Here is a 15,663-nt window from a genome sequence, read left to right as displayed (position 1 = left end):
ACAAACACTGCCTGTGGGCAGCGTGGCACCCCGGGAGTTCGGGGTGCACCTGCCCCCATGAGAATCAACAACAAGGCCGTCTGTGAAACTAGTGATGTCTTTATTGGTATAACAACTAGAGGCTCCCTATAAAACCACACAACGTTGCCATACGGTGCAGGGAAGATTCATTTCTTAAGAAAACAGTGCGTCGGTGGCACTCAGCTGCTGCAGGCGAATCTTCGAGCGATGCTCTGGCTGTCCATGAACACCGGGTCCAAGGACGCCACCTTGGCGGCCAGGAAGGAGTGGATGCAGTGCAGGACTGCCGTCAGGTCCTGGAACTCCAGCTCCTGGGGAGAGACGAAGCAGGGCTTGCCGTTATTGGGGCCGGGCAGGGGAGCACAGGCAGGGGAGTACCTGCAGGACGGCAGCAAGGCTTCTCCCAGGGAGCTCAGCTCCATGCACAATCGGGGTACATTCAAGAGTCGGGAGGAAGCTGTCCGAGAAGCGATGTGCATGTCTGCCTGTCTGTACAGACAGAGCCTGACAGAGCCCAGGACTCATCCGGAGCCCCCTCGGCTGATCTGTCATTTCCGGTATCTTGCATCCCTGCCTCCTCTGTTCTGAGTCTTAATCGGGCCTCGGGGTTGAGCTTGGGTCCTCCAGGACCTGTGTGTGTGATGGTCACTGGCCACGGGCTGGCCTGGGTTTTCAGGTCATTCTTCCTGGATGACTGGGGCTGCGGGTGCTGAGTGGGTGTCCAGAGCCCGGGCATGGGGTGGGGGAGGGGACCTCGGGTCCCAGGTCCTGCTGCTCTGAGGGGAAGGGGTCGCGTACCCTGAGACCAGGCTGCAGGCAGTGCAGAGCCAGGAACACTCCAGACCCTTCCTTCCCCACCGCAGAGACCACCCAGATGTTGTGATGTGAGACCGGTGATTCCATAACTCCTCTTCCCCACAAACGTCCCCAAGTTGACATTGAGCTCCAAACTGAAGATGATGCTGACACAGTCTCCGAGACCACTTTGCTATGGGGAACCAACCTCGGGGCCTGCTGGGATTCCCGCCCCCAGCGTGGAAGCGGCTCTCAGGGCTGCTGGGATTCCCACCCCCAGCCTGCGCAGGCCCAGCCTGCAGCCTCCACAGAGGATGGGAGCGGCCCTTGGGGATGCTGGGGTTCCAGCCCCCAGCCTGTGCAGGCCCAGCCTGCAGCCCCCTCCACAGACAGGATGGGAGCGGCCCTCGGGGCTGCTGGGTAAGCCCTCAGCATGGGAGTGGCCCTCAGGGCTGCTGGGGTTCCCGCCCCCAGCCTGCGCAGGCCCAGCCTGCAGCCTCCACAGAGGATGGAGCGGCCCTCGGGCTCTGGCTGTCTATTTGGGTCTCACAAAGTTCCAGTATGATGAGGAGCAGCTGTGTTCCAAAGGCGATTGCTAATTGATGAGACACTATCTACCGACGTTCAGCAAAATTCCAGCATATTCTAAACTGCGGAGATGACCAAATAGGAGCTCTGTCAAATTTTAAGGCAAACAGCCCAGTCAGACTCATCAGTCTCCTGAGGTGCTTCTGGAAGCTTCCCCAGGCCAGGGCCTCCGGCTGGGGAGGGGGTCTGCTGGGGGGGGGTCCACTACAGCAGAGCAGCACCGCGCCCTCAGACCCTGCCACGCTTCCTTCACGGGGGAACCGACTGCCATCTTCCCCCACGGGCCGTCTGCCTCCGCCTGCCCTGCCGTTCCTGTGTCTTCCAGAGAGGAAACCCACGGAAGGGCCTGGGGTTTTCTTTGCAAAGACCACACAGAGCGAGCGAGCTGACGCAGGGGAGGGCCGCAGCCCCCGTTAGTGCAGTGCAGACGCAGGGGAGGGCCGCAGCCCCCCGTTAGTGCAGTGCAGACGCAGGGGACTACCGCAGCCCCCGTTAGTGCAGTGCAGACGCAGGGGAGGGCCGCAGCCCCCCGTTAGTGCAGTGCACCCCCCCCCCCCGGCACAGGACCGTCCTGACCTTACCATCTACCCAGAAACATTTGTCACTGGTTGTCTGCAAGAAAAATCTTCCCAACATCCAGGGTCCTCCCAAGAAGCTCTGTGTGTCCAGAACTTTCTCAGACAAGCTCTGGGTTTGCCAGCAAAACAAATACTACAAAGCCCACCTCCTGTGCGCTGCAGTTGCTGGGTTTTCTATGCCAACCAGAACTCCCTTTACGGACGCTGACCACTTACCCAATACTAGTGTGGCGCACCGGGACAGGAGGCTAGGCCCCGCCAGGGAACCCTGGACGGGACCTGTCAGCTGTCTGTGTGGAACTCTGGATGGGAGCTGTCAGCTATCTGCATGGGAACTCTGGACGGGAGCTGTCAGCTGTGTGCATGGAACTCTGGACGGGAGCTGTCAGCTGTGTGCATGGGAACTCTGGATGGGAGCTGTCAGCTGTGTGCATGGGAACTCTGGACGCAGAGCTGTCAGCTGTGTGCATGGAACTCTGGACGGGAGCTGTCAGCTGTCTGTGCATGGAACTCTGGACGGGACCTGTCAGCTGTGTGCATGGAACTCTGGACGGGAGCTGTCAGCTGTGTGCATGGGAACTCTGGACGGGAGCTGTCAGCTGTGTGCATGGGAACTCTGGACGGGAGCTGTCAGCTGTGTGCATGGAACTCTGGACACAGAGCTGTCAGCTGTGTGCATGGGAACTCTGGACGGGAGCTGTCAGCTGTGTGCATGGAACTCTGGACGGGAGCTGTCAGCTGTGTGCATGGAACTCTGGACGGGAGCTGTCAGCTGTCTGTGTGGAACTCTGGACGGGAGCTGTCAGCTGTGTGCATGGAACTCTGGACACAGAGCTGTCAGCTGTGTGCATGGAACTCTGGACGGGAGCTGTCAGCTGTCTGCGTGGAACTCTGGACGGGGAGCTCTGCTGCGCCACACCTCGGCATTCTGTGTGAACTGATCCTCAGGGAGACTCTGCTCCTGCTCCAGGGCCCCACTCCCTGTGCCCACCACTCCTGCTGAGTCCTCCAACACCTCACAAGTCAGCACAGACCCAGCCCTTCTGCCGGCAGGGGAAGGGGTCCGGGCTGCGTACACAGGACGGGAAGAAAGTTGCTAAGTATCAGCTCAGCCACCGTTCCTGAACCGGCCCCAGGGCCAGTGACGTGTTTGAAGAGGAGTCTGTGACTCAGACAGATAAAGCAGGACACCCTGGGGGAGGATCCCAAAGGCATAACTCTGGACGTTTAAAAGACAGCTTCTCTAAGTGAATTCCAGGAAATAGAAAGGCAGGTTTTGCTTTTTGTTGTTCTTGTTTGCCTTTGCTTTGGCCTGCTTTTCCTTTTCCTTTTAGGAGGTGCGCGGGAGGAGCAGAAAGGGCGGGAGGAAGGGCAAGCAGCAGACACCCAGAGGAGAATGAACTCTGGAAAACTCCAGAGGGGGAAACTGGAGGCCCGGGAAGGAAGGGTGGCATTGTCTCAAAAGAAACAGTCTCGTTGAGTGAGGTATGAAAGTGGAACTCTGCGTCACATTAACGACCACAGTAGCGTCTACTTTAACAAGCACCCAGGAACGCAGGAGGCCAGACGGCTTCTTTAACCGGGCCCAGCGCAGCAGCTGCGTGCTGGGACCGGCCTCAGACACCGTCTCCACATCTCTGCTTCCAAGTGAAAGGCCACGGGCCCGAGCCACCCCGCCAGCACCGGCTGTGTTTCCTCAAGTCTTTCTTTACGTGGTGGTGGCTGGAATGATTCAAAATGTGATCTGCAGCTTGGTGCAGCCTCCAGTGTCTCACTGCCGTCGCTCTGGCCTTCGCTAAGCAACGTGTGGCTAAGCGACGGCCAGTTCCACGCCCTGCTTCTCCAAGTCTGAGCAGTGACTGGAAAGGTGTGCCGCCTTCTCGCCTCGAGCTGGCTCCCTTCCCGCTCCCCGAGCTCCCTATACTCCTTCCTGCCCCGAGCTCCAAGTGCTCCCTTCCCGCTCCCCGAGCTCCCTATACTCCTTCCTGCCCCGAGCTCCAAGTGCTCCCTTCCCGCTCCCCGTGCTCCCTATACTCCTTCCTGCCCCGAGCTCCAAGTGCTCCCTTCCCGCTCCCCGTGCTCCCTATACTCCTTCCTGCCCCGAGCTCCTTCCCCTGTGCTTGGGTGTGCTCCTCCCCCTGTGCTGTGCTCGGGTGTGCTCCTCCCCCTGTGCTGTGCTCGGGTGTGCTCCTCCCCCTGTGCTGTGCTCGGGTGTGCTCCTTCCCCTGTGCTGTGCTCGGGTGTGCTCCTCCCCCTGTGCTGTGCTCGGGTGTGCTCCTCCCCCTGTGCTGTGCTCGGGTGTGCTCCTCCCCCTGTGCTCGGGTGTGCTCCTCCCCCTGTGCTCGGGTGTGCTCCTTCCCCTGTGCTTGGGTGTGCTCCTCCCCCTGTGCTGTGCTCGGGTGTGCTCCTCCCCCTGTGCTGTGCTCGGGTGTGCTCCTCCCCCTGTGCTGTGCTTGGGTGTGCTCCTTCCCCTGTGCTGTGCTCGGGTGTGCTCCTCCCCCTGTGCTCGGGTGTGCTCCTCCCCCTGTGCTGTGCTCGGGTGTGCTCCTCCCCCTGTGCTGTGCTCGGGTGTGCTCCTTCCCCTGTGCTGTGCTCGGGTGTGCTCCTCCCCCTGTGCTCGGGTGTGCTCCTTCCCCTGTGCTGTGCTCGGGTGTGCTCCTCCCCCTGTGCTCGGGTGTGCTCCTCCCCCTGTGCTGTGCTCGGGTGTGCTCCTCCCCCTGTGCTCGGGTGTGCTCCTCCCCCTGTGCTGTGCTCGGGTGTGCTCCTTCCCCTGTGCTGTGCTCGGGTGTGCTCCTTCCCCTGTGCTCGGGTGTGCTCCTCCCCCTGTGCTCGGGTGTGCTCCTCCCCCTGTGCTCGGGTGTGCTCCTCCCCCTGTGCTGTGCTCGGCTGTGCTCCTCCCCCTGTGCTGTGCTCGGCTGTGCTCCTCCCCCTGTGCTGTGCTCGGGTGTGCTCCTCCCCCTGTGCTCGGGTGTGCTCCTTCCCCTGGGCTGTGCTCGGGTGTGCTCCTCCCCCTGTGCTGTGCTCGGGTCCTGTGCTGTGCTCGGGTGTGCTCCTCCCCCTGTGCTCGGGTGTGCTCCTCCCCCTGTGCTGTGCTCGGGTGTGCTCCTCCCCCTGTGCTGTGCTCGGGTGTGCTCCTCCCCCTGTGCTGTGCTCGGGTGTGCTCCTCCCCCTGTGCTGTGCTCGGGTGTGCTCCTCCCCCTGTGCTCGGGTGTGCTCCTTCCCCTGTGCTCGGGTGTGCTCCTCCCCCTGTGCTGTGCTCGGGTGTGCTCCTTCCCCTGTGCTGTGCTCGGGTGTGCTCCTTCCCCTGTGCTGTGCTCGGGTGTGCTCCTCCCCCGTGCTCGGGTGTGCTCCTCCCCCTGTGCTGTGCTCGGGTGTGCTCCTCCCCCTGTGCTGTGCTCGGGTGTGCTCCTTCCCCTGTGCTGTGCTCGGGTGTGCTCCTCCCCTGTGCTGTGCTCGGGTGTGCTCCTCCCCTGTGCTGTGCTCGGGTGTGCTCCTTCCCCTGTGCTGTGCTCGGGTGTGCTCCTTCCCCTGTGCTGTGCTCGGGTGTGCTCCTCCCCCTGTGCTCGGGTGTGCTCCTTCCCCTGTGCTGTGCTCGGGTGTGCTCCTCCCCCTGGGCTGTGCTCGGGTGTGCTCCTCCCCCTGTGCTGTGCTCGGGTGTGCTCCTTCCCCTGTGCTGTGCTCGGGTGTGCTCCTTCCCCTGGGCTGTGCTCGGGTGTGCTCCTCCCCCTGTGCTGTGCTCGGGTGTGCTCCTCCCCCTGTGCTGTGCTCGGGTGTGCTTTCTTCACAGAAGGAAGCGTTCATGGCATCCTCTGTCCCCAGCGTATTTCCCAGTGGCATGGCATCCCTCCGCACACTCCACAGGTCCACTTCTGCCCAGACCGCTGGACACCCACCAAAGGCTGTCAGCAAGGCGGCGGCCCTCAGAAGGCTGTAGCCTCACCAGGTTCCTTTGCCAGCTTGTCTCCTAGTGACCCACGGAGCACGAGGAGCTCTCCCTTCACACGGGAGACTCGCGTCCACTAAGAACCTACCGCCAGTGACCACGCAGCCAGTCACACAGCCAGTCACATGGCCAGTCACACGGCCAGTCACACAGCCAGTGACACAGCCAGTCACAGCCAGACACACGGCCAGACACATGGCCAGACACACGGCCAGACACATGGCCAGTCACACGGCCAGACACACGGCCAGTCACACGGCCAGTGACACAACCAGTCACAGCCAGACACACGGCCAGACACAGCCAGTGACAAAGCCAGTGACAGAGCCAGACACACAGCCAGACACACAGCCAGACACACGGCCAGTCACACGGCCAGACACAGCCAGTGACAAAGCCAGTGACAGAGCCAGACACACAGCCAGACACACAGCCAGACACACGGCCAGTCACACGGCCAGTCACACGGCCAGACACACGGCCAGTGACACGGCCAGTCACACGGCCAGTCACACGGCCAGTCACACGGCCAGTCACACGGCCAGACACACAGCCAGTGACACAGCCAGTGACACAGCCAGTGACACGGCCAGTGACACGGCCAGTCACACGGCCAGTCACACGGCCAGACACACGGCCAGTCACACGGCCAGACACACGGCCAGTGACACGGCCAGTGACACAGCCAGTGACACAGCCAGTCACACAGCCAGACACACGGCCAGTCACACGGCCAGACACACGGCCAGTGACACGGCCAGTCACACAGCCAGACACACGGCCAGTCACACGGCCAGTCACACGGCCAGACACACGGCCAGTGACACGGCCAGTCACACGGCCAGTCACACGGCCAGTCACACAGCCAGACACACGGCCAGACACACGGCCGGACACACGGCCAGTGACACGGCCAGACACACGGCCAGTCACACGGCCAGACACACGGCCAGTCACACGGCCAGTCACACGGCCAGTCACACGGCCAGTCACACAGCCAGTCACAGCCAGTCACATGGACAGTCACAGCCAGTCACACGGCCAGACACATGGCCAGACACACGGCCAGTCACACGGCCAGTCACACGGCCAGTCACACGGCCAGTGACACGGCCAGACACACGGCCAGTCACACGGCCAGACACACGGCCAGACACACGGCCAGTGACACGGCCAGTCACACGGCCAGACACACGGCCAGTCACACGGCCAGTCACACGGCCAGACACATGGCAAGACACACGGCCAGTCACACGGCCAGTGACACGGCCAGTCACACGGCCAGTCACACGGCCAGTCACAGCCAGTCACACGGCCAGACACACGGCCAGACACACGGCCAGTCACACGGCCAGTCACACGGCCAGACACACGGCCAGTCACACGGCCAGTCACACGGCCAGTCACACGGCCAGACACACGGCCAGACACACGGCCAGTCACACGGCCAGTGACACGGCCAGTGATACGGCCAGTGACACGGCCAGTGACACGGCCAGTGACACGGCCAGACACACGGCCAGTCACACGGCCAGACACACGGCCAGACACACGGCCAGTGACACGGCCAGTGACACGGCCAGACACACGGCCAGTCACACGGCCAGTCACACGGCCAGACACACGGCCAGACACATGGCCAGTCACACGGCCAGTGACACGGCCAGTCACACGGCCAGTCACATGGCCAGTCACAGCCAGTCACACGGCCAGTCACACGGCCAGACACATGGCCAGTCACACGGCCAGTCACACAGCCAGTCACACGGCCAGTCACATAGCCAGTCACACGGCCAGACACACAGCCAGTCACCCCACGGCCAGTCACCACACAGCCAGTCACCACACAGCCGGCCACCCTGGTCACCACACAGCCAGTCACCACACAGCCAGTCACCACACAGCCGGCCACCCTGGTCACCACACAGCCAGTCACCACACAGCCAGTCACCCCACGGCCAGTCACCACACAGCCAGTCACCCCACGGCCAGTCACCACACAGCTGGCCAGCCCGGTCACCACACAGCCGGCCACCCCCGCCTCCATCTCCCCTGGGTCTCTGTAGCTCAACACAGACACTATGGGGCTTTGAGCATTTGCGTGACACTCAGAAGACCCTTGATGCCCAGATGCTTACAGCTCAGCAGGGGTGGGATCTGGAAGGAATCTAGAGGGGCCCGGAAACAAGAGTATGGCGAGTCTGGACAGTGGGTGGTGGCCAGGCTGGACTCAGAGATGGTTAGGAGGCCAGGCTGGTCAGGAGATCAGCCAGGCCACTGCACAGTACAGATGCCACTGACGAGGCCTTCCAGGAGGCCTGGCAGGCTGCGTGGAGGGCACCGTCCTCTGTGGGAAAACTGCCATCATGAGACAGGTGGGCCAGCCAGAAGGCAGGATGTCCTGTAGGAGGAGGATCCTGGACTAGGCATGACAGAGAAGGGAAAGCAGTATCAGTGGAAGAGAACCAGGGACCGATGAGCTGGGGTCGGGACGGTATGCCCGGGCACTCCTGGTCCAAGCAGGACAGGGTGGAGTTAAATGAGGTGCACGCTCCCGTCTGTCTGTGTCCAGGACCACAAATCCCATTCAGGGCTTCGCTTTCTCAGATTCATCTCCCTGTGGTCACTGTGGTTTGAGACTATTAAATGTAAAATTCCAGAAGTAATTTGCAAGTCTTAGGATGCCTCCCCTTCTGTATAACTGATACAACCCCACGCTGTCCTTTTTAAAGTGCTCCCAGGGTGAACACTCCATGTCCAGTGTGTCCACGTGGTCTTCTGTCCTCCAGGATGAACTCACCCCGTGTCCAGTGTGTCCACGTGGTCTTCTGTCCTCCAGGATGAACTCACTCCATGTCCAGTGTGTCCACGTGGTCTTCTGTCCTCCTGGATGAACTCACTCCATGTCCAGTGTGTCCACGTGGTCTTCTGTCCTCCAGGATGGACACTCCATGTCCAGTGTGTCCACATGGTCTTCTGTCCTCCAGGATGGACTCACCCCATGTCCAGTGTGTCCACGTGGTCTTCTGTCCTCCAGGATGGACACTCCATGTCCAGTGTGTCCACGTGGTCTTCTGTCCTCCAGGATGGACTCTCCTGTGTTCAGTGTGTCCATGTGGTCTTCTGTCCTCCAGGATGGACACTCCGTGTCCAGTGTGTCCACGTGGTCTTTTGTCCTCCAGGATGAACTCACCCCGTGTCCAGTGTGTCCACGTGGTCTTCTGTCCTCCAGGATGGACTCACCCCATATCCAGTGTGTCCACGTGGTCTTCTGTCCTCCAGGATGGACTCACCCCATGTCCAGTGTGTCCACGTGGTCTTTTGTCCTCCAGGATGAACTCACTACATGTCCAGTGTGTCCACGTGGTCTTCTGTCCTCCAGGATGGACTCACCCCATGTCCAGTGTGTCCACATGGTCTTCTGTCCTCCAGGATGGACACTCCATGTCCAGTGTGTCCACGTGGTCTTCTGTCCTCCAAGATGGATTCTCCTGTGTTCAGTGTGTCCACGTGGTCTTCTGTCCTCCAGGATGGACACTCCGTGTCCAGTGTGTCCACGTGGTCTTCTGTCCTCCAGGATGAACTCACTCCCTGTCCAGTGTGTCCACGTGGTCTTCTGCCCTCCAGGATGGACTCACCCCGTGTCCAGTGTGTCCACGTGGTCTTCTGTCCTCCAGGATGAACTCACCCCATGTCCAGTGTGTCCACGTGGTCTTCTGTCCTCCAGGATGAACTCACTCCATGTCCAGTGTGTCCACGTGGTCTTCTGCCCTCCAGGATGAACTCACTCCGTGTCCAGTGTGTCCATGTGGTCTTCTGTCCTCCAGGATGAACTCACTCCATGTCCAGTGTGTCCACGTGGTCTTCTGTCCTCCAGGATGGACTCACCCCCGTGTCCAGTGTGTCCACGTGGACTCAGCCCATGTCCACGTGTATGTCCACGTGTTTTCCCTCCCTGTACTAATAACCCCATGTGCCTCGGGAGCCTTGAGTCCCGGTTCCTGTTCGTCTACCCTCTTTCCGTCTCTACTCACTTCTGCAGCTCAGGTATCCAGTCCTGCTGCTACAGGTCGCAGAGAAACAGCTCCATTCCGACCTCTTCCTCAGAGTCAGGGGAAGTGTCTGAGGAGGAGATGGCCTCTCCGGGCCCCTCCTGGGGCCTTGGCCAACGCTCCCTACGAATCTGTGCGGGAGCCTCAGTGGAGTCTCCGTTCTCGGTGAGTCTGTCTGTGCGCACCCCTGGGGACCGTCTCCCAGATCCTGAGGGATGGGAGGCACAGGGCCCGGCAGGAACACGGGAGCAGAAGCAGCTCCGGGAGCTCCGGTGCTTCTGCTCATCTCTGGGCCATGCTTTCTCATCCATGCTCATAAAACTTACACATTTTAATTAAACTTTGAATTTTAACCCGTTGCAATGATTTTAATATCCTTTCCAGAAAGCAGATAGTTCATTGTTTTAGAAATAATCATCTCCACACGGCAGGCTGTGCGTCTGTGCTGAGCTGCACTGATATGGCTGAGCAGTGCGCGCACACCCTGCCCCAGCCGGCCACGGCCACGGCCCTGTCCCTGGAGCATGGTGTCCACACGCCATGGCGTCCACACACAGGAGTGTGTTTCATGGGACCGAGCCGGGCTCTCAGCAGGGTGCCCCGGCTCTGTGTGGCACGGGCCCTGCGTCCTTCCTCACTATGGGCTTGGAGACGCCGTGGCTCTGGGGCTGTCAGCTGGCCGGAGCCTCACACAGCCTCCCTTACCTAGAGAACGCATCTGAGGAGACCAGCCGCACCATGGACGCCTCCTCGAGAGGTGCTGCCCTGCACGGTGCACACGGAGGTGTGGACGGCCACGTGGAGTAGGGGCCCGAGAGTCGGCGTCCCCCAGATCCACACGCACAAACCCGGGACCTGTCCTCGCCGCGTTGCCAACGGAGACGGAGTGCCCGTGTGTGCCCGCGTCCCTCACCACGGTGCCCAACGAAACCGAAGACCGGGGGATGTGCTGACTTACCAGCAGTAACCACCGCAAGGGAGATGGGATGGGCTAAATCATTCTTCCTTCCTCCACTTACCTGACTGAGCTCGACAAAGGCGAGGCTTTCTCATTCAGCAGTCCCGTGCGTCCTGGCTAATTTCATCAGAACCCAAAGTGTGCCAGCAGCAGACTTCCGGTTCCTAACCACGCGCTCACAGACTCAGATTTCCAAACGTACTTTCCATTGTGCGAAATCTGCACTTTGTTTACTTTCCGACTCTGTGTGTGTTGGTTTGATGACACATTGATGTCAAAGCATCCATTCAATGGTATCCACTGATAGCAAGGGTCGATCTAAATGCGGTAAACTTGTTACAGCAGAGAGGCTCACTTTTAATGCTACAGATGATTCATCACATACTTAATGTATTTGCAAAGTGGTCCTGAATTTTTACTTCTGTAGTATTTTAAGTAGTGCCTTCCTGCAACTAAGAAACTTACGATTTTCAGTGGAACCAAGTGCTTGTTTCAGAGATCCCAATGCCAGGATGTAAAGTGCCCAGGAGCAAGCCTGGGTCTTTGCAGCAGGAGCCACCCCTCAGGAAATACTTCTCTCCTTCACATGTGGACTTTTTAACGCATCGACCACTTACGTCTCTTTCTGGGCATGCACTGTGTGCCTGGGGAACAGCCCTTACCTTCATCTCGATCTGTCTGGTGTCTGGATTCTGAAACAGCAGCTTCACTCGGGCTTTTCCGTCATCAGAGGACCCCTTGAGCTGGGAGAACTTGAATCTCCAGAGGACGTTCTGCAAACGATTGAAGTTCATGAGCGATTTATGAGCAAGAGCTCATTTGCTTAATTAACATCTGCTAACAAAGTGAGCCGCCTGTTCAGATCAACGCTGCCCTTTGTCTACCTGGAGGCTGATCAGAGTCCGGTCTGCTGCTCTCCCACACTGCCCTCTGACCCTCAAGCAGGCCGCTCCTCCCTCCCCCTGCCCAGCCGCAGGTACCGCAGGTCCCAGGGACCTCATCCCGCTGGGGCTCTTGGGACGGAAGACTTCCTAAGAGTCTTGTTCCTTTTTCTATCTGGAGAAATGTAACTAGCACCACCTCCTCCCATTTCCTTTCTCCCCTAACTCCTCCCCCTCCCCCTCCCCTCCCCTCCCCTCCCCTCTCCCTCCCCCCTCTCCTTCCCCCTCCCCCTCCTCCTGCTCCTCAGGAACGGCCTGCAGGCGACACAGGCTGGACTGCAGACAGAGCGGACGCTCTGCCTGGCCATGGTCTGTCCATGAGGCTGTCTGCCATCTCCAAGAACCAACATGAAAGGCGTGGCACTGCTGCCTGGGCCTCCTGCAGTGAGAATCACTCAGAGTTCATGGAGACCCACTCACAGATGAATCGTGATCTACACAGACCCAACACAAGACAAGGAGCTGCAGTTCATGGGCTGGGAGAGCAGTTTCCACAGGATGGAATGGTACGCCATCTGTGGAGGCAAATTCTATCTTCCCACAAACATTTCATTAAGAAATTACAATTACTTTTTAAGGCAAAAGCTAGGCTGAAACTCTATCAAAATCATTTGTTTGAATAATGATTATATTTTTCTCAATGGAGGGCAAGCATGGAGACAGAGAGTTTCGAAGCTCACCTGTCACCTGATATCCCGTGTACTATGTCCAGCACCAGCTCACCTGTCACCTGACATCCATGTACTACATCCAACACCAGCTCACCTGTCACCTGACATCCATGTACTACATCCAACATCAGCTCACCTGTCACCTGACATCCATGTACTATGTCCAACATCAGCTCACCTGTCACCTGACATCCATGTACTACATCCAACACCAGCTCACCTGTCACCTGACATCCATGTACTACGTCCAACACCAGCTCACCTGTCACCTGACATCCATGTACTACATCCAACACCAGCTCACCTGTCACCTGACATCCATGTACTACGTCCAACACCAGCTCACCTGTCACCTGACATCCCATGTACAATGTCCAACATCAGCTCACCTGTCACCTGACATCCATGTACTACGTCCAACACCAGCTCACCTGTCACCTGACATCCATGTACAATGTCCAACACCAGCTCACCTGACACATGACATCCATGTACTACGTCCAACACCAGCTCACTTGTCACCTGACATCCCGTGTACTACGTCCAACACCAGCTCACCTGTCACCTGACATCCATGTACTACGTCCAACACCAGCTCACCTGTCACCTGACATCCCGTGTACTATGTCCCACACCAGCTCACCTGTCACCTGACATCCATGTACTACGTCCAACACCAGCTCACCTGTCACATGACATCCGTGTACTATGTCCAACACCAGCTCACCTGTCACCTGACATCCGTGTACTACGTCCAACACCAGCTCACCTGTCACCTGACATCCATGTACTACGTCCAACACCAGCTCACCTGTCACATGACATCCGTGTACTACATCCAACACCAGCTCACCTGTCACCTGACATCCATGTACTACGTCCAACACCAGCTCACCTGTCACCTGACATCCCATGTACTATGTCCAACACCAGCTCACCTGTCACCTGACATCCATGTACTACATCCAACACCAGCTCACCTGTCACCTGACATCCATGTACTACATCCAACATCAGCTCACCTGTCACCTGACATCCGTGTACTACATCCAACACCAGCTCACCTGTCACCTGACATCCATGTACTACGTCCAACACCAGCTCACCTGTCACCTGACATCCATGTACTACATCCAACACCAGCTCACCTGTCACCTGACATCCGTGTACTACATCCAACACCAGCACACCTGTCACCTGACATCCGTGTACTATGTCCCACACCAGCTCACCTGTCACCTGACATCCGTGTACTACGTCCAACACCAGCTCACCTGTCACCTGACATCCATGTACTACGTCCAACACCAGCTCACCTGTCACATGACATCCGTGTACTACATCCAACACCAGCTCACCTGTCACCTGACATCCATGTACTACGTCCAACACCAGCTCACCTGTCACCTGACATCCCATGTACTATGTCCAACACCAGCTCACCTGTCATCTGACATACCGTGTACTATGTCCAACACCAGCTCACCTGTCACCTGACATCCATGTACTACATCCAACACCAGCTCACCTGTCACCTGACATCCATGTACTACATCCAACATCAGCTCACCTGTCACCTGACATCCGTGTACTACATCCAACACCAGCTCACCTGTCACCTGACATCCATGTACTACATCCAACACCAGCACACCTGTCACCTGACATCCGTGTACTATGTCCCACACCAGCTCACCTGTCACCTGACATCCGTGTACTACGTCCAACACCAGCTCACCTGTCACCTGAAAACCCGTGTACTATGTCCCACACCAGCTCACCTGTCACCTGACATCCGTGTACTACATCCAACACCAGCTCACCTGTCACCTGACATCCATGTACTACGTCCAACACCAGCTCACCTGTCACCTGACATCCCATGTACTATGTCCAACACCAGCTCACCTGTCATCTGACATACCGTGTACTATGTCCAACACCAGCTCACCTGTCACCTGACATCCATGTACTACATCCAACACCAGCTCACCTGTCACCTGACATCCATGTACTACATCCAACATCAGCTCACCTGTCACCTGACATCCGTGTACTACATCCAACACCAGCTCACCTGTCACCTGACATCCATGTACTACATCCAACACCAGCACACCTGTCACCTGACATCCGTGTACTATGTCCCACACCAGCTCACCTGTCACCTGACATCCGTGTACTACGTCCAACACCAGCTCACCTGTCACCTGAAAACCCGTGTACTATGTCCCACACCAGCTCACCTGTCACCTGACATCCATGTACTACATCCAACACCAGCTCACCTGTCACCTGACATCCATGTACTACGTCCAACACCAGCTCACCTGTCACATGACATCCATGTACTACGTCCAACACCAGCTCACCTGTCACCTGACATACCGTGTACTATGTCCAACACCAGCTCACCTGTCACCTGACATCCATGTACTATGTCCCACACCAGCTCACCTGTCACATGACATCCGTGTACTACATCCAACACCAGCTCACCTGTCACCTGACATCCATGTACTACCTCTAACACCAGCTCACCTGTCACCTGACATCCATGTACTACGTCCAACACCAGCTCACCTGTCACATGACATCCGTGTACTATGTCCAACACCAGCTCACCTGTCACCTGACATCCATGTACTACGTCCAACACCAGCTCACCTGTCACATGACATCCGTGTACTATGTCCAACACCAGCTCACCTGTCACCTGACATCCATGTACTACATCCAACACCAGCTCACCTGTCACCTGACATCCGTGTACTACATCCAACACCAGCTCACCTGTCACCTGACATCCATGTACTATGTTCAACACCAGCTCACCTGTCACCTGACATCCGTGTACTACATCCAACACCAGCTCACCTGTCACCTGACATCCGTGTACTACGTCCAACACCAGCTCACCTGTCACCTGACATCCGTGTACTACATCCAACACCAGCTCACCTGTCACCTGACATCCCGTGTACTACGTTCCACACCAGCTCACCTGTCACCTGACATCCATGTACTATGTCCAACACCAGCTCACCTGTCACCTGACATCCATGTACTACGTCCAACACCAGCTCACTTGTCACCTGACATCCCGTGTACTACGT

The 15,663-nt window shown here is 58.1% G+C and overlaps 1 protein-coding gene across 1 annotated transcript in view; it reads right to left on the bottom strand.

The window, feature by feature from the left end:
- Positions 1 to 200: 200 nt before the first annotated feature.
- Positions 201 to 15,663, bottom strand: part of Sntg2 (syntrophin gamma 2) — a 189,229-nt gene continuing 173,766 nt past the window's right edge. The window contains exons 18-19 of the mRNA XM_042670490.1: positions 11,598 to 11,708; positions 201 to 332 (exon numbers count right to left, since the gene is read on the bottom strand). Of these exons, the coding sequence (XP_042526424.1) occupies positions 201 to 332; positions 11,598 to 11,708 (243 nt within the window). The remainder of the gene's footprint in view (positions 333 to 11,597; positions 11,709 to 15,663) is intronic.

The sequence above is a fragment of the Dipodomys spectabilis genome, unplaced genomic scaffold, assembly GCF_019054845.1.
Source record: "Dipodomys spectabilis isolate Male_0828 unplaced genomic scaffold, ASM1905484v1 ptg000561l, whole genome shotgun sequence".
Taxonomy (NCBI): Eukaryota; Metazoa; Chordata; class Mammalia; order Rodentia; family Heteromyidae; genus Dipodomys; species Dipodomys spectabilis.
Note: the sequence above shows the minus strand (reverse complement) of the source record. Positions and strands in the feature narration are given on the sequence as shown.